This window comes from Thunnus thynnus, chromosome 2 (assembly GCF_963924715.1).
Source record: "Thunnus thynnus chromosome 2, fThuThy2.1, whole genome shotgun sequence".
NCBI classification, from domain to species: Eukaryota; Metazoa; Chordata; class Actinopteri; order Scombriformes; family Scombridae; genus Thunnus; species Thunnus thynnus.
In genome coordinates, this window is record NC_089518.1 from 28105424 (window position 1) to 28133173 (window position 27750).

Below are 27750 nucleotides of genomic sequence, written 5' to 3' on the forward strand. Positions count from 1 at the left end.
CGAAAAAAGGGAAAAGGCCTGCGCTTTTATCAATATTACAGGATTATTTTTTTATTTTACATTTTTTTCTACACCTATACATTAAACGAGGACACGTTGCTGGCTGGTGTATGTGTTTAGAATGGGACACGCTGAAGGTATTGACGTTTTTATTCATTTTTATTTGCCTGCATGTCGAGACTCGGGCATTAAAATCTGTGCTGCTGCTGCTGCTGCTTTTTAGCGATAAGCGTGTTTGCCAAAGCTGCTGCTGCTGTTGCTGCTGCCGCTGTCGATGCATGTTGTTATCCCCAACCCTCAGTCCGTATTTTCACCCGCTTGCTATCCTTATTTATATATTTTGGCCACATTTCTCCTTCCCTCTAAAAACCGCCAGTGATGGAGGTATAATCTCGCCAGACAATTTGATTTAAAGGGGCTAAAAAAAAAAAAAAAAAAAAAAAAAAAAAAGGCAGCCATATTGGCAGTGTAGCGTTAGCCTAGCCAACATTAGCTTTCCCTTTCATCTTTGCTCCATGTGTGATAAATGGATAAACAATAACTTAAATTAAACAATTAGCCGTGTGTGTGTTCACACGACAGATATTAACACGGTTTCGTGTGTGTGTGTGTGTGTGTTTGTGTGTATTTTCTCGCTAACGGTTTTAACGGTTCAACATCTTTTCAACACAACCCCCCTTTGATGCTGCCAGGTAGCTTCAGGCTAACATCGCAGAAAGGCTATAAGATCATTCAGTGAAACAGTGTTTTGTGTGTGTGTGTGTGTCTGCGCAGTCGTTTATAAATGAAACCACTCTGTTTCAACCAGGTATTTATGTTTGCTACACTTGATACGAGCCTTAAATAACATCTCTTTAGCAGATAAAGGTGGCTAGTGAGCGTTAGTTGACACCTTTATGGATGTTTACTTCACTGTTATCCAGCAGTGTTGTGCAGCCTGAGTCTGCTCCACTAATTAAACCACAATCAAGAGGATTAGTTTGTTCACTTCCTGGATCTCCTGGACACTTTTAACCTGATCATTAATCATCACAGACTTTAAAACTGTCAAGTGTGTGTGTGTGTGTCAGCTACTGGTCAACTGCTCTTTGTTTTGTTTGTGATTGCAGGCCACACACCATGTGTTTGTGTTGCTGAAATAAATAAAGAAAAAACACAAAATGATCTATACTGTAGTTTCTGAGGAGAAGAAAGCACTAAAAAGATGATTAATGGCAAAGTTAAGAGGAGGCCAAGCTGGCTGGAGTTCGTGTTGTGTTTTGATAGCAGTTTTATGATAACTGATGGGGATGTTGGCTCAGAGTTTATCCTGTTTTTGGAAGAGTTGGGACTTTTACGAGCCTGCTTCTTGTTCTCTTTTTTAATTGTTTCGTCTATAAACTATTGAAAAAGGTCCATCAGAATTTCCCAGAGCGCAACTTGACATATTTGGATTTCTTGTTTTGTCTGACGAGTGACTATTGATGGAAAGTACATTTTCTCAAGTACTGTACTTAAGTACACTTTTGAGGTACTTGTACTTGTGTATTTCCACTTATTTTACTTTATACTTCCATTCCAACTACATTTTAGAGGGAAATATTGTACTTTCTATTCCGCTACATTTATTTGACAGCTTTAGTTACTTTTCAGATGAAGATTTGACACAAAGGATAACATAATAAGCTTTTTAGAGATACAATTGGGAAAAAAGAAACAATTGGTTTCCGACCTTTTCAGCTTTTGACGTCTTACAAAAACAAAAAGCAGGGTGTAGTCGGGGTCACATTTCAGATGTCTATGAGTTGATTTTTCCCTTTAAACTTCTCACATGGTTTAATTTCAATAAATGTTCAAATGATCCTATATTTCACAGAAAAATCAAAGATTAGAGAAAAAGTCCAAAAACTGAAAACAGATCTGTGTGTCAGAACTTTGTTTTTTCTTCTTTCCTCTCCCATTAATCATCTCACGACCCCTCAGATTTATCTGGTGACCCTTTGGTTTGGTCGACACCTAGGTTGGGAACAACTGGACTAAACTAGCTAACTGTAGATAAAGTAGATCAAACCAGCTCCACCTCCAGCAGCTACAACAGTAACATGCTGCTTATACACTGATGCTTTAGTATTAATAATATAATGATGTCAGATATAAAAATATAACAGTCAGAGCAACCAAAACATTTTGCTGCTGATACTGATGTACTTTTACTTAAGTAGTATGTGAGTAAAGGATCTGAATACTTCTTTCACCACTGCACAGAAGATGAAGAAAACAAGCAAATATTCATATTTCAGATGCTGGCACCTGTAGATTTTTGGTGGTTTTATTTGTGACTGGCTTGCATTGACGCTCACACTTATCTGCACCTCGCTGTGTGTGTGTTCTCAAAGTAGATAATTGGTGTTTCTGCTGAAACAATTACAACGATGCTTAAATGAAGAGGAGTTGTTGCAGATTAATATTCTGTCAATCGACTGATCATTTCAGCTCCAGGGTGCTGCGGAGGTTACATCAGAGAGATCTGTGTGTTCAGGATGGTGCTGCATGTCACATAATATCTTGTGGCTTCATGAAGCATCAAGGCCGGGTTACAACACAGCAAAGCAGGCGACTGCTCCAGAGACCCCTGACCCTCAGGTTCACTATGTTGCAATCCGTTTGTGGTAATTTGTTTAATTGCAAATCTGTTTGGAAATATGCACCACTAAAGTACACTAAATGATGAAACTGTAAAGGCAGGTCGTACTTGTTTGTAAGATTAATATTGAACGGTTTAGATACAGACAGGAAGACATGCAAAAGGTAAATGTGGTTATGTGGCATCTTAAACCCAAGGCTATGGTGATGGGACCCCCTGGTTCTACTCTTTTATGATGTCAGTTGATATTATGCTCACACGGTGCATATTTACAAATACATTTACATTTAATCAGATTACCACAAAATAAGTGAAATACAGCAAACTGGGGACAATATCCCTGAACAGGAGTACTGGTGTGTTTTGGGGCCTGTGAACAAAATATTATGACTCTGCCACGGTGGAGTCTGCGGTCTGCACTCTACCATAATCTGGTACTGAGCTGCGGAGCGTAAATATGAGAGATAAGTTGTGTCAATGTGGTGCTACATGTCATATAATTTCTTTCAGCCTCAAAAAGGATAATTGAGATAATGTTGAACAAGGTATTTGGGTTGTTTGTCTGTCCTGATTTTGGAAAAAAAAAAAAAGTATTTAATCGGAGCCAGTTTGCATCTCCTTTTAATTGCGTACATCTCTTTCAACAGGTCCAGTCAAAGAAAAAGACAGTTAAGGATGCAGGAGCCCAACAATGGATTTCTCCTTCTCTTTCATGCAAGGGATCATGGGAAATACAATTCAGCAACCCCCTCAGCTCATTGACTCCGCCAACATCAGACAGGAAGGCACCTGCGACACCGGCAGTGACCCGGGTGAGGATGGTGGTCCCTCCTACGATGCTGCCCTGGATGCAGAGTTTTCCTACCCGCCGTCGGCCTCGGAGGACATGCCGCAGGTCTCGAATGGCTACCCTCCAGGTTTGGGCATGTACGAGCCGCAGGCCAAGTTCTCCATGTACTCGCAGTTCCCCAACGGCTCGGCTAACGGCTACGGGGCCATACGGAGCTACGGAGAGCACGGCCTCATGCCAGGGGAGGGGACGGTCCTGAGAGGCCCAGGCCTCCAGGAAAGACCCTTATCTCCTGTGTCGCCACCGCTGCCCACACATCACCCTCACCTCCACCACCACCACCACCACCACCCTTCACATCACCACCACACGCATCTCTTCCACTCAAACCCGCCTCACATACAAACCCACCCGCACCCGCAGAGCCCTCCGCCGCCGCCTCTGCCCTCCCAGCACCACTTACCCCAGACGCCGCACATCATGACCCACACTCTCCCGCCTCCTCCCCCTTTACACCTGCCCTCCTCCAGCCCTCCGCCCTCCCTTGTGGACAGCACACCCTCTTCTCAGCCCTCCCACACCCCGTCCAACACGCCCGGTGGGGTGCTGAAGAAAACCAGCTCTCCGGAGATCAAGCTGAAGATCATCAAGACGTATCAGAACGGCAAAGAGCTGTTTGAATCTGCCCTGTGTGGAGACTTGCTGCAAGAACTGCAGGTAGTGTACGCTGCAGATATAACAACCACTGTAGACACAGTTACATTCCTCACTCACAGATAGCGATTCATTTTGGAGGGAAATGAATAGTCCTTTGTAGTTGATTAAATTTAAACTATACACATACTTGATCCTTATCAAAAGAAACCACTCAATTAGCATTATAAATATATTTTAAGGGCTAAAACCATTTTCTCTTTGCATCGCCAACTTTGTGGCACTTGTGTGAGGTGGAATTTGAAAGTAAATGTTGTGGCACTTATTCGTATTTGGCCTCTACTGTGGCTGGATTGTACCTCATTTGTTCGTCATTTTGGACAAAAGCGTCTGCTAAATAATATTAATCATCTAATCTGGTGTTTCGTAAACTTTGCTTTGGTTGTTTTTATTATCATCATGACTTCGTAAAGCCCAAGGTGACGTCTTCAAATGTCTTGTTTTGTTTGACCAACAATCCAAAAACCCAAACATATATTCAGTTTACAAAGAGATAAAACGATTATCAAAAGAGTTGTTGGTTTATTTTCTGTCGATCGACAGCTCTCGTTTTTATCAATATGTGCATATTAACAAAATTACATTCAAAGACATTATAGAGCATCTCTGCAATCAAAATTTATACTCAAATTTCCAGATGAGAAGAGAGAAAAAAAAGAGCCTCAACCCACACTGCCGCTGCTTTGTCTTGAGATTTGTTTTTTGTGGGTCTTTATATTGCCCGTCATCAGGGATAATTGAAATCTGACAATTGTAAGAAACTAAATTATTTATTTTTAGGTTATTAATTTTTGTCTATTATTGTTTTGCAACTTCAAAGACATCTGAGGCATCGTATAGAGAAGTGGCAATCAGCAAATTTATTCCCAAACCCTGAACGATACAAAAGGGCTGCAACTAACTATTCTTTCACTTATTGATTAATCTGATGAATACTTTGGACTGTAAAATGCCACAAAATAGGGAAACATGCCAATTACAAGTTCCTGGAGCACAAGATGACATCTTCAAATTTGTTGTTTTGTCCGAATAATAACAACTAAACCAAAAGATATTCAGTTTATTAAAGCAGGAAATCTTCAGATTTGAAGCAGCTGAACCAGGTTATTGTGGTCATTTTTCCTTGAAATATTCACTGAGTAATCCATTATTAAAATTGTTGCAGTTTAATTTTCTGTCTATCAATTGAACAACCAGTTATTTCAGCTCCACATACAGTACACAACAAACAACCTTACACGTACCTTACATGAAATTACAAGGAAGTCATCACTAAATAGAAGTGTAACCTGTCCCATTAAAATTCATATGGAATATGTTACGCAGTGTGCCTCTTGGATTACTTTTAATCATCCTTTCAGCATCACTTAAGAAGTAGATATCTGAGAAAGTTTTGATATCGTCTCGCAAAGGGATCCATTTTTGAGTTGCCGTTACAGAAAAGTCCACTGATGTCTCATCACCGCTGTTTTCCTTTTTCTATTTTTTAATCTTCAGAAGGAGTCTCAGAAGAACGAGGCCACTCAGATGCAGCGCAGACATGAGAGGAAGAAGGAGAAGAGGAAAAAGAGCGCGAGGCTGCAGCTGCAGGTCCAGGAACAGAGCTTGGACCAGGTCCAACCACAGGCAGGTACCACAGGTCAGACGGAGGACACCCACGTCTCGCCCCAGCCGAGAGAGACACCCGCGGCCCCGGCAGAGAAGCCCCAGAAGACCGTTATCAAAACTGAACCAAAGACGCCGAAGGCAAGAGCTCAACCGTTCATTCTCCAAAGAATTAAAACATGAAACAAAAACTTTTTTTATTTTTTATTTCAAAAGCAGACTATTGATCCATTTATGTTCTGTTTTTAGGTTCCGAAAGTCCATCACCCTTCAGTGATCCAAGAGACGGGCTTCTGTAAGGAGTTTGTGATAGGAGATCTGGTGTGGTCCAAGGTGGGCACCTACCCATGGTGGCCCTGCATGGTCTCCTCTGACCCGCAGATGAAGGTCCACACACGCATCAACACCAGAGGTAAGAATAAACACAGACAAACACTGACCGTCGTTAAGATTTTTGCACACAAATGTGCTTGAGATCTCTCTTAACACCCCGAGCCTGCGTATTTAGTTTCACATACTGTATATCAGGCACAGACTATGCAGCTTGTTATCTTGACTTTCTCATTTGCCGCACAGGTCACAGGGAGTATCACGTCCAGTTTTTTGGCAGCGTGGCAGAGCGAGCATGGATCCACGAGAAGAGGATAGTCATGTACCAGGGGAAGCAACAGTTTGATGAACTTCAGGCTGAGACTCTGCGCAAGGCCACAAACCCCGTAGAAAAACACAAAGTACGTACGAGTCTACTGAAGAACCTCTGATAAACTTATCCAATATAATGAGGTTTTTTTACAGATGATATAAATGCATCATTAAGTCAAAGTCAACATTCAGTATCACCAGAAAATAGAAGATTGAGGCTTTATATGTATTAGGATTAAAATTGACAATTTCATTGGATTTTATTTTATTTTATGCGATTAGGAGTTCCTTTATCTTTTTATTTGTGGAAAAATAAGGTAACCAATGACTAAATCATATGCACATATATATAAAACAGGTGTAGAAAAAGATCACACAGCTGGTAGAAGTAGTAGGACTGATGTAGATCCTGAGAAAACATGAGATAACAATATACTGGCTAGTATTACTTTCACTGATGAATATTTACACATGGTTTATTAAAAAAACCCTTCAACTTAGGTTTTCAAGTTGTGCAGAATGAACCAGATAAGTATTTTACAGTTCAACAATGAATATACTGTATAAACTTAAATCCTGAGTACACTCTACACACCAGTATCTGTTCTGATGTTATATATTCTACTCCGCCAACTTACAGTTTTTCATTATTAGGGCTTGTTATTTTCAAAATGCAGAAAATTATTTGTGTTTCTTTTGCATATTACAAAAACAGAAAAATGACAGTGTAATTTGCATTGCAAACACTTTGTAGTTTAGCTATTTATACTTCATAATTGGCAGCTGTTAAACATTTTGTGTTAGTGGAAGGTGGCTCTGAACTGTCCTCTCCACAAAACAGCTCAAAATCTGCTTCCTCTAATACAAAAGACACAAAATGACCTTGTTTACTGTAAACTGCAGGGAGCAGTGTCCTCTGGCAGCAGACAACACAACAATTTTGGGATGTTTCACTGCATATAATCTAAAAGTTAGTACAGAACTTCCCATTCCCTTGAAAGAGAAAGTGTGTCCAAACTTTTTTGTGGTACTGTATGCTGTATGTGTAGAATGTGTAATATCATGTCGCCGATCAGTCGTGCTCTATCTACACGTGAAGTTCTTAAGTTGATTTGTGTCTTTTTGATGTTTTCTTCTCCAGCTTCTGAAGCCTATCCCTCAAAGGGAGCGTTCCCAGTGGGAAGTGGGTGTGGGCCATGCCGAGGACGCCTTCCTGATGACGCGGCAGGAGCGAATTGACAACTACACCTTCATTTATGTTGATCCAGACCCTCATGAGGCCCCTTCAGCCAAGAAACCCAGCATCAGAGCGGAGAAACGGAACCGGCGCTCTAGTGGCTCAACAACCAAGAAAGAGGACGGAGGAGTGAAGTCACCCGACAGAGAGCAGCCACCAAGAAGGCTACTGCCACGTAGGCAGTGTAGCGTTTCAAATACAGACGACAACACGAACTCCCAGGCATCAAACGAGGAGAAAAACCAGAGGGGGGACCCAAGTAAAATCGGCTCCCCTAAACAGAACGCTGGTTCTGATGCACGAGCACGGCAGGATTCCCCACCACCAGTTAGAGCCTGGAAAACTGCAGCAGCAAGAAAGCTGCTGCCTCTCTCCATCACCATGAAGAGGCTGAATGTGGAGATCACAAAGTGTGACTGGCCTCTGCTGCAGAAGAAAGCAGCTCCCTCTCCGAAAAAAGAAGAAGAGAAAGAGGAGAGGGTGGAGAGAGAGGCCAGGCAGCCCGACCTTGGATACTGCTCACCTGAGGTTGGTGTAACTGAGGAAGAAGGCAACTTTTTCAGATGAGTGGTATTCTGTCAGTTAAAGGGGGCCTATTATGCTCATTCCCAGCTCTATGTTTTTATTCTGGGACTCTACTAGAGTAGCTTTCCATGATTCATAATTCAAAAAAATCTTTATTTATCTCAGTTCAGCCTCTGTCTGAAACAGGCTGTCTTAGCTCCTGTCTCTTTAAGGCCCCCCTCCCGATGAGCCCACTCTGTTCTGATTGGTTAGCCTCCAGAAGCTGCATCACAGCCGACTTCTGGCCGCTCGGGAGGCTACATAAACAAACCGTGAAATAAACTTTAGTAGAAGGATAGGAGAACAACGCAAACAACACATGGAAAAAACATAGCAACAACGTTAGAAACCAAGGCTACTGAATGGTCGGCCATTTACAGGCATGTGCAACGATCTGATGTCAGCTCGTCTGCAAAAAAACCCCACCACAAATGAAGCGTTGAGAGCAGGTTGAAGCCCTGACTTTTGACTTGCAGGGAGCGTTTCTGTATACGTTAACCTCAAGCTTTGAAACTTTTATCGTATTTAACATAGATATCTGACATCATAACAGTATATAAAAAAACAGAAAACCACAAAAAACATAAGAGGTCCCCTTTTAATATGCACGGGTTTTTGTTGTGATTAGGACAGCAGAGCTAAACCGGAGCCCAGTCCAGAGGAGGAGGAAGACGGGGACGGGGACGGCGACGTGGATGGGGACGTGGACGACGTGGAGGAAGAGGGGGAGGAGAGGAGAGAATCCCCCGCCAGTCAGAGGAGTGAGGAGGGAGGAATGCAGCAGACCTCCTCTCCTGGTTCACACCACAGTAGCCCACAAGGTTTGTAAAACCCAGACATGTTATTTGACATGTTGAGACATCATACAATCAGGAAGAGATACAGCTCAATACTTTCATGGTTTCGTTTTCAGGTTCTCAGGAGAGGAAGCTGCAGCGGCGTTCAGTCAGGAGCAGGTCTGAGTCAGAGAGAGGCAACGATCCCGTCCCTAAGAAGAAAACCAAAAAGGAACAGGTATCCGTTCTCCTCACCTAACCTGCTGTTCAGACTGAAAATAGCACTGCATTAAAACAATAAAAAAATAAAAAACTGCAATAGTGATGCTTCCTGATGACCAAATGGTTAAGAAACATAACATATAATCCCATCGTCCCCAGTTTGAGTCCATGTCATGCCCCTCTCTCCACACTTTTTCTGTACAATTCTGTACACACCTTTTTTCCTCTCCACTGTCAGCTGTTAAATAAATGCAAAATTTCCCATAATAAACATTTTTAAAAATATATAGAAGTGTCAGTGTTGATTGCATCAGTGAAATAAAATCCAGGAAGTTTGAAGACTTAACAGATGCCAAAACACTGCACTGTATTTCTTAATATAATTTCCAACTGGAACAATATCACGGCTGCCATATGATTATCCTTTGTCATGATGATTGTGAGGTAAACAGTAAAAATACAGCATTCACGTTACAAACTAATCAGGTATTTGATTGGCCAACGCACTGTTGCAGGAAGATGTCACACTGTGTTGCTCTGAAAGTTTTTTTTTTGCTTTAGTTTCCTGTTTTTGTACCTCTGCTGCATCAATGCAGTGGTCCTATTTTAAGTGCCAAATTTTTTCAAACTAACCTGCTACCATCTGAATCAAAATGACGACAACTGTACACTAAAACTCGATGTTTAACTTCATCACAGGCGGAGATGGCTCCTGAGACCACACTGAGGACGGGCTCACAGAAAGGTAGAACATCAACTCTTTGAAGCCTTTTGTAAACGCCTTTGGTGGCAACTCCCTTGTATTTCCCGAAAGTGAAATCCATCCTTTTTATCATCCGTCATGTCATCTTTTAGGAGCCAGTGAGATCTCAGACGCCTGCAAGCCACTGAAGAAGCGAAGCAGAGCGTCAACAGATGTGGAGATGGCTTCATCTCAGTACAGAGATACCTCTGATTCCGACTCAAGAGGCCTCAACGATCCGCAGGTAGGGTTGGAAAACATACAAACTACACACACACACACACAAAGAGGAAAATATTATTTGATTTGATTTCTTTTGTACACATGATCCGTATAAACAAATCAGAATCTACATTTTGGCTCTCCTGAATCATTGTCTGTTTAACTTTCTCTATTTGTTTAACTTTCTCTGTTAGGATCCTTTATTTATTCATTTTTAGTAGTGTGCAAGACTTCTTACACCATCACAACAAACATAAGATGATATTTTTCTTCTGGATATTACATCTTTAAAAGTGGAGGTCGTATTATATTTATAAGACATTTATTCTTTCACAACAGCGGATTATTTTCTTTGAATGGAGCAAGTATTGTCTCACAGAATGAGACTGTTGCATAAGAATGTGGGTTATTTGTAGCTTTAAGGCTAGTGAGTTTCTTCACATTTGTGTGTCCTTTGGAGTTAATCAGCCCCAAAAGCGTTTAGGAAGCACATATTAATGGGAGGGAGTTTCTGATGGCTCATTTAATAAACTCCTAACACGCGAAAACAAATTGAAAAAGTGTCTGACATCTTTACTGCAGAATCAGATTTGAGACAGATTCATCTATTTCTTTCCTTTTCCATATAATTGCGGTTGGAAAAGGTTGTCCTGTATAATCAGGGCTATTTTTTGAGCCAATATGGTAACTAAACATCGAGGCTTGGTTTCCTGCACGCAGGACACATCAACACGCGTGGTCTTTATTTATCTCACAGGGTTTATTTGGGAAGAGTCTTGATAGTCCAGCAGCTGCAGATGCAGACGCTTCAGATACTCAGTCTGTGGATTCTGGTTTGTCTCGTCAGGACAGCAGCACGGGGAAGAGGGACACTGTCTGCCAGGTAAGCATTGCTCATGATTCCTCTTTCTTATATTCACTTTCTTCTGAAGATGTACAGGTATTTAGTTGTATGATGTTTTAACTTTGTGTGTGTGTGTGCAGATCTGTGAGGTGTATGGAGAGGGTTTGGTGGTGTGTGAAGGAGACTGCAACAGACAATTTCACCTGGAGTGTCTTGGTCTTACGTCCCTACCTGAAGGCAGGTTCACCTGTCTGGAATGCAGAAATGGTGAGTGAACCGCTTCAGCTTCACTGTGTCTGATGTCCAAAGCTTTTTTGCTCTTTACTATCAGAGACTCTCTGTCATCCTTTTTCTAGGCAATCATCCGTGTTTCAGCTGTAAAACAGCGGGGCGGGAGGTGACACGCTGCTCTGTGTCTGGATGTGGCTGCTACTACCACGAGGATTGTGTCCGTAAACTCCCGGGCACCACCAGCAGTTCGGGCGGCGGCTTCAGCTGCCCTCAGCACAGCTGCTCAACCTGCTGCCTGGAGAGAGACGTGCAGCGAGCCAGCAAAGGTAAAACAACTTTCTGATTTCCTGTTTTGAGTCTGCAGTTATGACTGTGCTACATCAGCAAAGTGTGAAGAAAAGTTATTACACCTTAGACCAAAATGTCTGTAAGTGTAGCAACAGAAAAAGCTCAAATAATGAGATCAAAAGTCAAAGCTGTACTGTAAGAGGGAAGTGCACGAAGAAGAAATGAAATGTAGAGTGTGTTTTTCTTGAGACAAATTATATTGAGAGAGAGAAAAATGACAAACGGGTGCTACTTTTAGGAGGCACACCTTGAAATCTTGGTCAGTGCCAACCTGATGCACTTCTGCAGATTATTTGGTGACAGTCTTCCCACAAGCATCCTGTTCCACCTGAAACCAAATGTGGTTTTAGTTGAAGGGTGTCTGAAGGCTGCAGACAATTGGAGAAAAATAAAGTAATTGCCCCGTTCCTGGAAATGTCCTCAGATGATGGTGCATTATTTTGCTGCAAATATCCCATGTGAAAAAAAGTGAGGAGATGCACTGTGTTTGCAACAAATTTTAGGTATCTTGTGGTTTAAAATGTGCCAAAAATGTCCCTCAAGAACATTTGTCTCACGGTGACACCATCAACTACAATTTGTACCGTTGACACAAAGCTGGATAGCAAAGAAAATGAAAATGTTTTGCATGGTGATGGAGATATATCTTCTCAAAACCCCTGAGGGATTTTTCTCAACTTGAATAATATTTTGCACTCTTTAAAACAGGTTTAGCTTCCTCCTGTTCATGCTGACCATTAGAAGATCCCCTCCAAATGCACTTACAGTGTAAGTGATGGGGGACAAAATCCACAGTCCTCGTTTTGAGCAAAAATGTATTTAAATATTCATCTGAAGATAATATGAGGCTTCAGCTGTCTGAGTTAGTCAAATAAAGTGAATATCTTCTACAGTTACAGTTTTTATAGCAAAACTTTCCGTCTTTGTGTCTCAACGGACAGCGTTTTCCTTTTCAGCTGCAGTGGAAGGATCGTAACTAAAAAAGAGAAGTTGGCACTAAAAAGACTGTAATTTTGAAAGGTATCTACTTGATTTGACTCATTTGGACGACTGAAGTTTCATATTAGTTTCAGATAAACTTTTAAATAATTTTTTGCACAGAAGGAGGGTTGTGGATTTTGTCCTCCATCACTTACACTGTAAGTACATTTTGTAGAGGAGGAATAATTACAGTGAGTAAAACTATCCTTTTAAGAGTCGCTCATGGATGTATTGTTCTGAAAATACACTCCAAACTTCACGTGTGGCCATCTTATGAAACCACCTTTTGCCTGTATGCTACCATAAAGCTTTGAGGAAGTGATTGTCTTGCACGCCAAACAAATTAAATAAGACAGTCTTATTTGTCCATTGGATCCCTTTAATTACAGCTGGAACCCATAAAGAAATCTGACCTAATTCATCGTCAAAAACTCTGTAAAGAAAGAGAGTGAAGCTTTTCACAGCTCCGGTTGCTGTGCTGCATCACAGCTACATGAATCCACTGAAGGAGTGAGCTGTTCACATAATCTTTGTCTTCTTTTACAAAATAACAGAGGGGACAGGAGTTGGGGCAAAACTGTGGCTGTGTCCACAATCATCCCTCGTTTAGAGATACTCGTTAGCGTACTCAGTGGTTAGCAGGAAATAGAGGTTTCAGATATTTAAGGATCATTGTTATTTTGCGTCGTTATTGACAGGTGTATCGTCCTATGTGACATATCACACTGAGATTGTCAAAGTAAAAAAAAAAAAGTCAAATAAAATGGTGAGCAGTTAAAATAGTGAACTATATTGTATATAGAAAGTGATTGCAGAGACAGCGTTTTATTTCATCATCAATCTTTTGTCCCTCTTCTCTGCTTCCTGTCCAGGTCGTCTGATGCGTTGTATCCGCTGTCCAGTGGCCTATCACACGGGAGACAGTTGCGTGGCGGCAGGCAGCGTCGTCCTCACCCATCACATCATGATCTGCAGCAGCCACTGCAGCACCAAGAGGAACGGCCTCCTCACCTCGCCCGTCAACGTGGGCTGGTGCTTCCTGTGTGCCAGAGGTAAGCCCCTCACACTGTACTCGCTAACGGTCTCCTCTCCCGCAGCCTCAGACTCAGCGGCAACCCCGAACAGGCGGATCAGGGAAAACTAGAAGCTCATGATTTCACCACAGGTGGCTGATGTCTTCTGACTTGCGCTATGCATAAAAGAGGACCCAGTCGCCCTCCATGACTGTAGTTTTTTTAAAAAAAATCTTAGACACATTTTTTGGGCACATGCAGCTACGATAACACCTCAAGAATGAAATCTGAAACCTCACATACTTTGTTTAGACATTTTATCTTTAATATTTCATGTTTCATGTTTGGCATTGTTGTTCATGAATAGCAGTGCTGTGAAATGTAATGTTTGTTTTCCATTACGATACTAATATGATGAATGATCCAGGCTGTTACACTGCACTCCACTTAGAAGAATCTGTCAGAAAACACACTATTTACTTTTTTTTTTTTTTTTTTTAAATAATTGTGATCCAGGTATGATCTGATGTTGTAGTTTTTTCCTGTTAAACATAAGTTGAGTGCACTGTTTGGCCTCTTTGTGTTGGGGCAAACTTTGTTTTACTTGTGTCTTTCTTGTGTTTTAACTGTGTGTATGCGTGAGTGTGTGTGAGACTGTGTGTGTTCGTTCTTTCTCTTTTGTGAATATTTGGGTAATTTCGAGTTTGATTGCGGCTCACCCCCGTCTCTTCCTGTGTGTCTTGTGTAGGGCTGTTAGTGCAAGACCTTACTGACACCATATTAAGTTCATATGCCTATAAGTCCCACTACCTTCTGACTGAGTCAAATCGTGCTGAGTTGAAATTACCTATGATTCCCTCTCCTTCGTCAGCTACCAAAAAGAATGTTGGGAAAGGTAACTGAACAGTTTTTCTCTTTCTCCTTTGTCCCACTGGTTTGTGTTTGTGTTGTGCCTGCTCCCATTCTTATTTAGTTTCCCTTTTTGTCCGCAACTTTCATTTCAAAGCCTTGAGGTGCTACGTTAATTAACTGGTTAAACCTGCAGTTAATTTTAATGCAGAGTGGTGCATTAAAGAAGTAACCTCAGCCAAGTTCCCTAACACATTAACGGATAACATTGGGCCTCATGCAAGAACATTTTCTTAGTGTTATCCCAAATGTCTCCTATTCATTTCTGATTCACCAAAACTCTTAACTGTACAAACTTGTTAATTTCCTGTTTCAGCTTGCTGAATGATAGTTGTTCATGAGGAAGTGCTCACTAGTGAGATTTGATCGTGAGCAATATCAACGCCCTAAATTGCTATATAAGGGTGCCTGTTCTGCTCTATTTGTGAGCATGTTTCAGTCACAGATATAACAAAAAGAGGAATCTCACTCTGCAGAGCTTCAATTCCTGCTGTTGAATATCTGCAGATGAAAACAGAACGCATTTAGAGGTGTCAGTAGTCGCATTAGGGGACACAAAACAATTGTGAAAATATTGATACAGCTGCCACGGACGTCCATTCAGAGCAGCGGCGTATTGTGACAGACATAAAGAGGGCTTGACATAAATTAGATTTTAAAAAATTAACATCTTGTTAAGTAAAGTGGACCATGATTTAAATGGTAAGAGGTCAAAATGATGAGACAATAACACTCTAGGTCAACTCTCTGTGCAACAGTAAATCTAGACTACAAATTGAAAGCTTTCCTAACAACTACTGAACTATATAAATGAAATATGCCACTAAAATCAGTAAATAAAATTTTAAAAAAGGCCAGTGTACAGTAGTGGAAAGTAACTAACTACTATACTCAAGTACTATACTTAAGTACAGTTTTGTTGTACTTAACATGTATGTTTACTTGGTAAACTCTACCAGAGTACAGAGGGAAGTATTGTTCTCTTTACTCCACTGGATTTGTTTCTCAATTATATTTACAAGTTACTTTTCCGTGTAAGATTTTACTTACGAGACACGAGCAGTTTATAAAATATGATGTGTAGATGTTATTAATTGTATCAACTAAATTTAGCTCAACCTCAACCAATTACGACATGAAAGTAGGGCTTGGATGTTAAGGCAGCAACATTTATGATTTAAAAAAATATAACACTAATAGGAGCCGTTTACATAATTAGTATTTGATACTTTAAGTGACATTTAAATTAATTCAGATTAAGAGATTATGATTCTTAAATCAAACCGGTGTTGTTTCCGCTGCGGACAAAGGCAGACTGTCTGTATATGACTCTAACAACAGGCGTGGGTTACTGGTTTATTTTGTTTGTACCTAACAAATAATTCTGAGTACAAGAAAATTGGTGAATGCAGCAAGTTTTGCGACAAAATAATCTTTTAGTATGCATGGTTCTTGCCTGAGGCTCATTGTGAGACTGGTTTATGCTGTGCATGAACAGTCAATCTGAGTAAATATCTCTGCAATAAACAGTCCTTTAAATGAGTAAAATATCTCCACTGGGAAAACATAATTGGTCATTTAACCTGCAGTAGTTAAATGAGAGTTACGTATGTAACTAAAGTTCTATGAATTCTGGATGACCGCCAGAGGTAGTGCGTTAACACTGTTATGTGTTATATGTCTCGCGAACATGCAGGTCAAATCTTTAACATCAACAAAGTCACTTATGATCTGGGATGATGTAGCGTATATAAGCTCATGCCGTCAGGAAACGTCCCTCCAGAATCTTCTCACCAGGATTCTGAGTAACCAAGAACTCTGGCGGTCGTCCAGAATTCATAGAACTGTAGTTACGTACGTAACTCTGGTTCTGTTTCATTCTTCCTGACCGCCAGAGGCAGTGCTTAACACTGGATGACCATTACTAACATAGTCACAAGGAAACCCACCTTACCGGGAACGGCCTGAGGGTTCCTGAAAGACCACTGCTGCTACTGCATGGGGAGCAGCAACATTGACCCTGTAAAAATGGTGACAAAGGTGCATGATGTAGCCCAGGTAGCTGCAGTGCAAATCTCACTTAAAGGGACCCCCGTATCATTGCCCAGGAAGTGGAGACTTCTGGAGGAGTGGCCCCTGATATTAAGCTGATATTAAACAATAGTCCACCTGGAAAGCCTCTGTTTGGACAGGGTGTGCACTTTCCTATGGTCCCCATAGCAGACAAACAGGCTATCAGAGTGGCGAAAGCCAGCCTTTGCCTGTATATAACGCCTCAAGGCCCTTACTGGGAAGAGCAATTCTGCTGAATCAGCTTCCTCATCCTGTAGGAATGAGGGGTCATAAGCTGCCAGCTCAATGACCTGATTAGAGGGTGCTGGAGCCAACCTCTTTGGGAAGAACAATGAGTTAGTGCCACCCCTGTACCATTCCAGTTCCAGTGCATGCATGCTTAACTCACCGACAAGGCGTGAAACTCACTCGCACGCTTCGCGGATGCCATCGTCAGAAGAAAAGCAACCTTTGCTGAAGACCATTTCAGCCCTGATTGCTCCAGAGGCTCAAAGGGTGAGATACAAAGGGCTGTCCATCTGGATAGCAGTCCCCCTGCTTGACTGGAGGTTAAGGAGCAACACTAGTGTATCGACATTAGCTGCCAAACAGTCCACTTTCTTGGCCTTTTTCCTAGGCAGGGCACCCTCAGTTGGGGAGCATCTCGGCCCACTCCGTACATTCAAAGAGGCACCAGGTGGAGGCTGGCCTTCAGGCAGCAGTCCTTCCACCTCAGCAAGTAAGGCTTGCTTCAGCTCCCGTGTTATGAGGCTGCAAGTCATGCACTGACTGTCAGATAGCCCCTCCTTCAGGTGTACAACACCGATGCATGAGGGGCATTCGTCATAGCCATCGGTAGCTAGCAGTGAAGACGTGCAGGCACGGCAAACGTGATTCCAGTATGGTGGGCCGCAATATGAATAACTTATATTCTCAATTTTATGTCTTAAATTAATTTTTTTAATGTGTTTATACCAAAGATAACTGGCTACTCAGGAGTGAAAGCACTCTCTGGTAACAGAAAAATCAATCAATCAATTTGCTAAATACAGTGAGTTTCCAAAACTCAAATCAAAACAACTTTCTCAGTAACAAGACACTAGTGAACTAACTGTTATTACTGCTGAACTTACAAAATGAGTGACCAAACAACGGGGAGCGAATAACCTGTTCCCTTAATGTACGACACCAAAGCGCCTCTACAGCAACTATCACAGCAAAAGAAGTGTACCCACAAGCGAAACCACTTAATGGGGAGCAGTCACACTTTTCATCAAAACTAATGAGCAAAAGCACTCGTCAGGGAGTAACTGAGACGTTGTCCACCAACAGCAATACAGCAAGGGCGAGCACTTAAAAAGTCACCGGCTATCTTCTTATTTTGATTCAATCTGCATTTGTGGATTATCTGCCACGAGAAGATACAAGGGACATCTTATGTGTGATGTGGGTTTATATACACTACGTCTTCCCAGGTCACATGTGACTTTGTTGATATTAAATACTCGACCTGTGTGTGTGCGTGAGACGGATAACATCCAGTGTAAAGCACTGCCACTGGCGGTCAGGAAGAATGAAATAGAACTACTGTCAGGTGCCCTGATGCTGGATGCTCTGGGTCAGTTTTGGCTCTGTCTGTGGTTTGTGGAGCTTATCGCTGCTGGAGACGCACTGCTTCTCTGCTTCAGCACTCTGGGCTTGTTTTTTGATTTTGAAAGGCCTTGTCCAGCTTCACCTCCTTTATGCCGACTGCAACTAAGTTTTATGTTTAACTGAAATTGTCAGATGAAATGAAATTTCGGCTCACCTCCATTTTTCTTGAGCTTTGACCTGCCTTGGATGGAATTTACTGTCAATCTGGACTCAACATGAGTACAGTAGATCAAATATAAGAATCCTCAATTGACATTACGCTCTTTAATGTTGTGATATCGGCACAACAATTCTTAAAAGAAGAAAGAACAATTTGGCAAATTGCAATATTATAAAAATAAGATTCCATGCAAGCTGGTCTGTGCAGGATGTGATATGTGTGATGGGAAACGTTTGCTTTACCAGCAGGACTGCATGCCTGCTTTTTGCCAATAATTTGTTATTTTGATTCAACCCTGATTCATTGTTAATGCGCTGGCTGGTTTTATTCCTGTGCTGCTGCTGCATGTATTTCCCATAGACTGGTCTTGGTACAGTGCTCTGAATCTGATTGCCAGACATGCTGTAACTTCTGCGGTAAAAGTTGCAACTGACTGGACGACCCCCCCCTCGCCCACCATGCAGGGGCTTCCAACCATTATCAGTCCTTTTCATGCAGCCTTCACTCAAGAAGAAGCTGCTGGCTTTAGTTTCTTAGTTCAGAATAATGAATTCGTAAAGCAGCTTCAGGTTAAAATATTTTCCATTCAAAGACACCGTTTTCCTGTCATACCAGATCCTGGAAAACTTTAACTTGATGCTGTATTTGCCTGTTGGTTTTGTAGTATTTATACCTTTCTCTGGCTTGTCTGCAAATGAGATTCAGAGTTTGTCCAGGTTTTAAGGTGCATCACCTAATCGTACACTCCTCCTCTCTTTGCATACCCATTTCCCACAACGCATGCACACACACACACACACACACACACACACACACACCACACACACACACACACATATATATATACACAAAAAACACACACATATATACATGTGTACATCCATACATACAAATGTAGGAGGCAAGTTGCTGTGCTGCGACTCATGCCCAGCTTCCTTCCACCCGGAGTGTCTGGAGATGGAGATGCCGGAGGGGGCGTGGTCCTGCAGTGATTGCAGGGCAGGGAAGAAACCTCACTACAAACAAATTGTCTGGGTCAAACTGGGTAACTACAGGTACGCAGAGAGCACTGATTATAGACTGCAGAGGGTTGTGCAACTGCCAGTTTATGGTACGGTCACATTTAAAGCACAAGTCAGGTGATATGTTGTATTTCTCTTTTTATTAAAAAAAAACCCATGAAAAGACCAAAACAAAAAATTAACTGATCCTACTTAGAAGTATTGTCTGTGTTTCCAAAGCTTGATATACCTTATTACTCTGTGCCATAGACACACCGTTGCCCGCTGTGACATGTTTCTTCATGAAAACATGAAACAACAACATCAAAACACAGTCTTGCTGCTGTAAATACTCGAGCACCAAGTCCACACCCCCCCCAAAATACACTTTTTACTCCTGTTTGAGTAACATTTGCTAAAATCTACATTGCCCAGCTGTTTAAGGAGATTTTTAGCTTGTTGAAACTATAAGCTTGTGAACTGTTTTCAAAGACTTGTCCTCTGTAAGAATACAGGGGCTTGGGCCTGAGAGCCACACAAAAATGGAGAAGTTAGAAAGTATTGAAAATGATTTGCACAACATTGCTTTTGGTCTTTTTATGAGATTTGTTGACAATAATAAAAATATAGAATATCTCCAGACTTATCTGTTGAGTTCAGTCCAACAAATCCGCTGCAAACTGTGAAACAGGATGTGTGATGTTATATCATAGATGCAGGTATTCAGGAAATATTGATCAGAGAGTGCAGCAGTGGTGTTTTCCTGCCTCACAACTGACTGTGAGACATGCTCTTTGATATTTATGCAGTTTGTAGTCTGCTAGCATAGGTGAGGTGATGGGACAAAAATAATATCTTCATCATTTAAGAAAAAACATAGTTTCTATTAACCTGTGGTTTTCCAGGAGCCTTGCAGGTTCCTTTAAAAAAATGATGGAAATTGTCCTTCACAAAGGTTTCAGATGAATGAGAAGCAAAGTAAATATCTTAAGTGTTTGGTGCTAGTGTGACCCTCAGGCTGTCATCTTTTTTGATTACTATTCTGTCCTCACTTTTCTATCTCCTCATCTTCTCCTTTTTATTGAACTATGTCTCTGTCCTGCTCTCTTTCAGGTGGTGGCCAGCGGAGATCTGCAACCCTCGCTTGGTGCCATCCAACATTCAGAGCCTTCGCCACGATATCGGTGACTTCCCTGTCTTCTTCTTCGGTTCCCATGACTACTACTGGATCAACCAGGGCCGCGTCTTCCCCTACGTGGAAAATGACAAGAACTTTGTCACGGGGCAGATCAACATCAACAAAACCTTCAAGAAAGGTAATTATCATTAAAGGTTTTCTCCTACTTCAAGACAAATCTCTTGTGATTTAGTTCTGTAAAACAGCTGGGAAGATGAATTTCTAAGACGCTGTCGGTGTGTTTCAGCTCTGGAGGAAGCAGCCCGGCGGTTTCAGGAACTCAAGGCTCAAAGGGAGAGCAGGGAGGCTCTGGAGCAGGAACGCAACTCTCGCAAACCTCCACCGTACAAATTCATCAAGGTAATGCTAAGTCATTATCGCACCCACGACAAACAACCCAAACATGTATAACACTTAAGTTGAAGTTGTTTTTAATGTGTCTCGACTCATTATGTGGGTGTGATTTCCTGTGTCAGTCCAACAAACCAGTAGGCAAAGTGCAGGTGCACGTCGCTGACTTGTCAGAAATCCCACGATGCAACTGCAGACCAACAGACGAGCATCCTTGCAGCCTCGACTCTCAGTGTCTCAACCGCATGCTGCAGTACGAGTGCCATCCACAGGTCTGTGTACATGTTGGTCATCGTTTGTTTAACTGATTTCTTGAGTGATTAAATGCCACCTCATAACTTCTTACCTTTTCATGTTGTCGCTTGACAGGTTTGTCCTGCAGGAGATAACTGTGAGAACCAGTGTTTCTCCAAACGGCTTTATGCAGAGACAGAGGTGATAAAGACAGATGGTCGTGGCTGGGGCCTCAGGACCAACCAGACTCTGAGGAAGGTGGGTGTCAAGCTTAACTTTCAGTCTCAGTCATTCTGTTGTGTTTACTTACATCTTAAATGTGAACCAACCCACTTAAAACCATGAAAGGCTTGACTATCAAACCACATCTTAACCATCTTTCTCTTGAACATACTGTATGCAAAACAGATGTCTATAAAACAGACATTTAACAGTACAATTTGATAAAACATAACTTAGAATTACGTGCCGGCCCAGTGCTGCCCTCTGATGGACTTTTTTGACCAAAGAGGGACAAGGACTTAATTACTCAGGGACAATATGTTTGTTTTTGGTCAAGATTTACTTCAAGGTGTCAAATTAATAACAGTAGGACTCAATGTTTAAGTACAAGCAAATTCAGAAGCGTTTTGAGGCCAGGTAGATCACTGATAGCAGTTATAAATTAAATGGTGACCATCATGTTAGTCACAACAATGTACTGTATGTTTTCTAATTGAGGACAAACTCTCATTTGTTAGGAGAAATGTGGATGCAAAAAACTTCAGAAAACTGACAGGAAACGCAGAAAAAAGAAAATTTAAAATTCAGTCATGATTTCAGGGCTGAGAATGAGTGAAAGAGATTGAATGTCAATGAACAAGATGGTCATTTTTTTTAAATATTGTAGTTTTTTTTCCTTTATTAGATAGTAACAGTGCAGAATGTCAGGAGACAAGGCTATAAAGAGAGATGACATTTCATAAAAGTCCACAGCCACAGTTTAAACCAGAGTTGTATCACTGGCTCCAGGGTTACCTTCAGCTGCCAGTTAAATACCAGCAAAATTATTATCAGTGATCAAAATTTTCCATATAATAAGATCACAGGTTCAGTGACTGTAACAACCCCGCACCCTGTCAGAATATCCTTGTGAAAGACGCTGATTCTGTGTCTTCTTCTCACTTCAGATAAAGTGATAAAAGAAAAAATAGTTTGAAGCAGCAGAGACTGAGATTACCTGATTTTAATCCGTTGTATCAACAAACGTCCAAAAATATTTGATCCGATCATGTGACCCCTACCCAACCCTCCACATCTTCAGTTTGTAATCCAGGCTTTACATTAAAAACATTACTGATGACATCATCAGAGTTATTTTTTCAAGAAGAAATTATACAACTGTTCTTCCTCGTGACAAGTGAAGTAAACTTGAAGTGTAAAATCAGTGGTTTGCCCCATTAAGGGTTTCTGCATATCACCTAAAACATCATGTAAAAATGTTTCCTACAGGGCGATTTTGTGACTGAGTATGTAGGAGAGGTTATCGATTCAGAGGAGTGCCAGCAGCGAATCAAACGCGCCCACGAAAATCACGTGACCAACTTCTACATGCTCACCCTCACCAAGGTAACATCAGTCACGCTGACAAACACTGAAACACTGTTCAGGAGAGACCCCTCCTCCAAATGTATCGCAGAAACCTTTTGTCTTAATGTCCGTCTTTGCTTTTAGGATCGTGTGATCGACGCCGGCCCAAAAGGAAACTCATCTCGGTTTATGAACCACAGCTGCAGCCCCAACTGTGAAACTCAGAAGTGGACGGTCAACGGAGACGTTCGCATCGGACTCTTCACCCTCTGTGATATCGAGGCTGGTGAGTTCACATGAGAACATCACACATATACAGACCTGCCAACCTGGACGCATTTTGACATCAAAGTACGCCGGTACAATTTGTCACTCGAGAGTGCGCAAAAAAGCCGGTAATGCCTGTGAGCGCCGGATTCATTTTCCACCTGGGATGATCATGATTAATAAATGCGTAATGTCATTTCAAGAGACTGCAAATCAACAGCAACATGACATCGATTTTATCCCTCTCGTTCCCCCTCCTCACTCCGGACGGCTGGTTCCTCAAGTGAGAACGGTTCTTTTAACTCCTTTGCAAAGATAAACGGACTGAGGTGGATGTGGAAAGCTGAAAATGTGAATTGAGTTAACTTAAGTTAATACAGACCTGACAACCTTTGGAAAATGTTTAAAACATTAGCCTAACATTACTTAATTTGCAAGCTAGCTCGCTTGTTCACCAGGCATTTAAATTGGCAACACAACGTTATATTATCCTTGTCACATATTGTTAAATGTGACTTTTCGTAGAACTGTATTCATAATTATTATCGCAGCCAAACCCATAACCGTAATGAGAGGAGCAGATCATGGCATGATGAAAAAAAGTGAGCGCAGAAATAATGTTACTTAGAAGGTTAATGGGAGGTGTGTGTGTGTGTGTGTGTGTGTATGTATGTGTGTGTGTTGTAGTCTATAACTTTTGCCTAGTCTAGGAAAATTTCAAGGAAAGGAAACAAAGTACAATATGTAAGAAGGGAAGTGATTGCTTCTACAGTTTCAACAGCAATGTTCATATTCAGCCTGTTTTGTTATTAGGTCATCATTAAGTAATAACCTTCCTATACTGAGAACAGTCATATTAACCATTATTTATTTCCCCATAGCCACAAAATATTCTGTTTAGGCTGGTTTGGGTTTTACAGCTACATCATCATCTTTTCAAATTAGCTGAAAACCATATTTTTAAAAATCAAATTGGCTTAAAGTTTTATTATTGTGGAGGTGTAAACAATAGAAACTACATAAACACAGCAGTAGTGGCAGTTTAGTGAGTAGCCTGATTGAAATTGTGTTCTTGGTAAACTACGTTTAAGAAGGTGAAAGACAAATGGACAAAGAGGCATAAATGACCAACTAACAGTGTCGGCATCTGCAGATATTCTTGTAAACAATCTGTTAATCGTGTCAAGAATTTTCATATCAGCCACTTTTTTGTCTGTTTGACTGCTGCATGCATGCAAATGATGCATTGTAATGTGTATGTATGCAAATAATGTGCAATAATTCATTGTGTGAACAGCATTGATTTGCATCTGATGCATCTAGATCACTGAAGTGGTGCTCCAGGGTTGGCTGGTCTGGATATATTGTGTCACAAATGTTAACAGTGCACAAACCTACAGTGATTCAGATGATTTATTTTTTTTATATGAATGTCGTCCCTGTTGTTCCTGCAGGCACAGAGCTGACGTTTAACTACAACCTGCACTGTGTGGGCAACAGGAGAACGTCGTGCCACTGTGGATCAGATAACTGCTCTGGGTTCCTCGGGGTCCAGCCAACGGTGAGGACACTACTGCTAATTCCTATCACAGCCCAATCCTGACTTTCACGGCTGTGTTTGACACTACTTTCCTCTTCTCATTTCCTCCAGAGTGCTGTGGTGATGGAAAAAGAGGAGAAGGCCAGGAACGCTAAGCTGAAGCCCAAGAAGCGGAAGCTGCGGCCGGAGGGCAAACATGCACACGAGTACTTCTGTTTCTGCTGCGGAGAGGGAGGAGAGCTGGTGATGTGTGATAGGAAGGACTGTCCGAAAGCGTACCACCTGCTGTGTCTCAACCTCACCAAGCCGCCATACGGTAATGATGAAATAAGCTTGATATTTTTCATGGTCATTTCAGCTGCTTTCAACCGTATTTATGGTTTCACTACAATAATACCACATGTTTAATTTCAATCAGTGAACTTTTCCTGTTATAACATGATGCAGAAGTATAAAAAACACCACTTCATTAGTTTGTCATCAGCCTGCTCTCACTTTGCTGTTAAATCTTTTTAAATGTAATTTTTCAGTGCTTTCAATACTACAAACCAAATTCTCCTCACAAATAAAACCAAAACTATCTCCATGGTTAGATACTACCAGAAGTTGGAAAGAATATGTTATCTGTAATAATGATGAACAGACAAGAGTTGGTGCTTACTTGGCGTAGTTGGGATCATCATATCAACAAGTAGGGTGTAGTTTTGGAATTGTATAACAATAATTATAAGTTTTTTCAACCATTATATCCAGATAGTCAAGTCAATTTCATTTATAGAGCCCAATATCACAAATCACAAATTTTCCTCAGGGGGCTTTACAATCTGTACAGCAATCAACATCCTCTATCTTTAGACCCTTGATTTGGACAAGGAAAAACAGAAAAAAGGGAAAAAAAGAGAAAACGGAAAGAAAAAAATGGCAGAAACCTCAGGAAGAGCAACAGAGGAGGAAACCCTCTTCTAGGACGGACAGACAGGAAATAGATGTTGTGTGTACAGAATAGACCAGATAGCAAAATGGATCAGTTTGATCAGATTAACCGACCAATCTAACCTTTAAATCTGAAATCATTACGTCCATAATGACCTCTCTTCCTGTCTGCAGGACGTTGGGAATGTCCGTGGCACGACTGCAGTATTTGCGGCTCCCCGGCCTCGTCTCTCTGTGACTTCTGCCCTCGCTCGTTCTGCCGGGATCACGAAGCGGGGGCGCTCACCGCCTCCTCGCTGGAGGGCCGCCCCTGCTGCGCCAGTCACAACCCTCTCAGCCCCCTGGACTCCAACCCCAGCTCAACTCAGCTGCGCCACTCCGCTCTGAGCCCCGTCAGGGTCAAAGAGGAGCCTGAGACGGAGCCGGGCCAGCCGGCATCAGAGTGATGCAGCAGCTCCCTCAATACCTCATTCCCTGTAAAGTACGCTCCTGTTGGCCAGAGCCTCTCTCCGGGCTCCAGTCCACCTCTGATCTGAAGCAGTGCACTACGAAAGGGAATACAGTGCTTTTGACCAGTGCGATGGCTGCTCTGCAGAACCGAGACACTCCGACGAACACCTCGGTGCCACTCGTGGCGAGAACAGAGCGATTGGGGGTGTCGGCAGGGGAAGTGACCAGGCATCATTGTGCACCGTTTCCCTCCTCTCTTGCCATAAACACCACTACTAACACTCTCTACAGCTCGCCTGCGCCCACTGAAGGGCCCAGACCACCACCTCATTTTGTTTCCTTTTTTAATTTTTACAGCTGTGGAAATTTTTAAGTGTTGTCACGTTGTCAGTTAACCGGCACTTTGAAGAACTCGACGAGTGAGGTGGAGGGAGAGGTTAGAGAGAGGAGGAAGAGGAGGTGCGAAGCCGAACCCTCTCCACCTCGCTGCTCCTCTCTCTCTCGGTTTACCTGCTGTAAGCTGTGGTCGGCATCTCTCTCACAAAAACACACACACACAGACACAGACACACACACACACACACACGCACCTCCACGGCCGACCATCACTCCTGACGTGATCCGTCATCGTGTTTATCTCTTCTCGGAGGAAAGGAGGAGGGAAATGACCGATTTTTTTGTGCAATTTTTTTCAGGACCACACTACATTCCAACCTTCCTTAAACATGGTTTTAATATACTTATGGGTATAGATGAATATAATTATATACGTATCTATGTTTGTTAATGTTTACAGACAGATTCTCTCACTTCATCTCGGTGAGTGGTGTATTATGTTTGTTTGTTTAGGTGTTAAGCATTACGCAGACCTCCTTGTGAAAATAGTCCTATTAAGGTGAAATACTGTATAATGGTATATAGTGTAATGGTATGACATTACAGAAGTACTTGTGGTTTTCATATTGCCAGTCTCACTCGCCATTGTGTACATAATTGGCTCATAATATTGTAAAGTACTTACAGATCAGGAGGGACGGAGCCTCGCCTCTCCGGTTGTTTCTTGGAGGAAGGAAACGCTTTTTTAAACAAGACAGATCCTTTTAGATTTTCCTTTTTTTTCGATAAAAGTTCTGTTCCGCATTTCCTCTGAGCCGTTACTGTCACTTGTATATCGTAGACGGAGGGGCCCAGCTTCTGAGCACTGGTGCTGTCTTAAAGTATTGTTAATCAGCCTTACGGGATCACCTCAGTTGGATTCTGGTTGTAGGAACTACTGCCCAGACGCAGTCCATTTCAGTAACGTCGTGTACTGTGACCGCTAATGCTTTGTTGTTGTTGTTTTTTTTTTTAAATTCTCTGTTTTTGTTTTGCCAAACTTTTTTCTGAAAAGCACTTTCACATGCCTTGTCGCTACACAATTTAACTAGGTCATACATATACAGAAATGTATATTAAAAGAACATATGACAAGTGTTTCAAAATGGATACCTCTTCTTCTTGTAGTAACGTCGGAATTCAAACTGTGTTGTAACTTTTTTTTTTTTCCTCTCGGTCAGAAACCTGGTGAGAGCTGGGCGAGTGTTGTTTTTTTTTTTTGTTTTTTGGGGGGGTTTTTTGAGGAAAGTGGCCTGAAAGCTGTTGTTTGTTTTTGGCACAAGTAGGAATAACTGCCAGCCCGGCCTGTTTGCCTCGTCTGTTACAGAAAAAGCCCTCCAGCGTCTGACAGAGGCACCTCTTCATTTTTTCCACCAGGGGAACGTCTTACAAGGCTGGGCTTTATATATATAAAGACATAATGGTGTACAACAGTCCAGTCCAGTATAATGTACAAATACAAAACTTCTGTACAGTGTTTTTAATCGCTCATCTGTCAAATTCAAATTTTTTGTATTTATTGCAC

The 27750-nt window shown here is 41.8% G+C and overlaps 1 protein-coding gene across 3 annotated transcripts; it reads left to right on the plus strand.

Moving 5' to 3' along the window:
• On the plus strand, positions 1 to 27612 carry nsd3 (nuclear receptor binding SET domain protein 3). Of its 3 annotated transcripts, none has more exons than XM_067614272.1 (25): positions 1 to 137; positions 3271 to 4130; positions 5625 to 5873; positions 5982 to 6144; positions 6309 to 6463; positions 7516 to 8139; positions 8804 to 8996; positions 9089 to 9189; positions 9873 to 9918; positions 10029 to 10159; positions 10895 to 11020; positions 11122 to 11248; positions 11338 to 11538; positions 13414 to 13593; positions 14303 to 14449; positions 19227 to 19383; positions 20443 to 20645; positions 20754 to 20866; positions 20983 to 21129; positions 21227 to 21349; positions 22583 to 22699; positions 22805 to 22946; positions 24382 to 24488; positions 24579 to 24783; positions 25575 to 27612. In XM_067614272.1, the coding sequence occupies exons 2-25, from the start codon at positions 3315 to 3317 to the stop codon at positions 25844 to 25846; spliced, it is 4845 nt and encodes a 1614-aa protein (XP_067470373.1). In that variant the 5' UTR covers positions 1 to 137; positions 3271 to 3314; the 3' UTR covers positions 25847 to 27612. The 3 variants fall into 3 exon arrangements, with proteins under 3 accessions (XP_067470373.1, XP_067470380.1, XP_067470390.1); XM_067614279.1 differs by having other exon boundaries at positions 10985 to 11020; XM_067614289.1 differs by lacking the exon at positions 14303 to 14449.
• Positions 27613 to 27750: the final 138 nt, after the last annotated feature.

Coding starts and splice junctions, on each gene's coding strand:
- nsd3 (XM_067614272.1), top strand. CDS start 3,315: ATGGATTTCTCCTTCTCTTTCATGCAAGGGATCATGGGAAATACAATT. Junction 10,160..10,894: donor GAGGCCTCAACGATCCGCAG/GTAGGGTTGGAA, acceptor TTTATCTCACAG/GGTTTATTTGGGAAGAGTCT. Junction 11,021..11,121: donor AGAGGGACACTGTCTGCCAG/GTAAGCATTGCT, acceptor GTGTGTGTGCAG/ATCTGTGAGGTGTATGGAGA.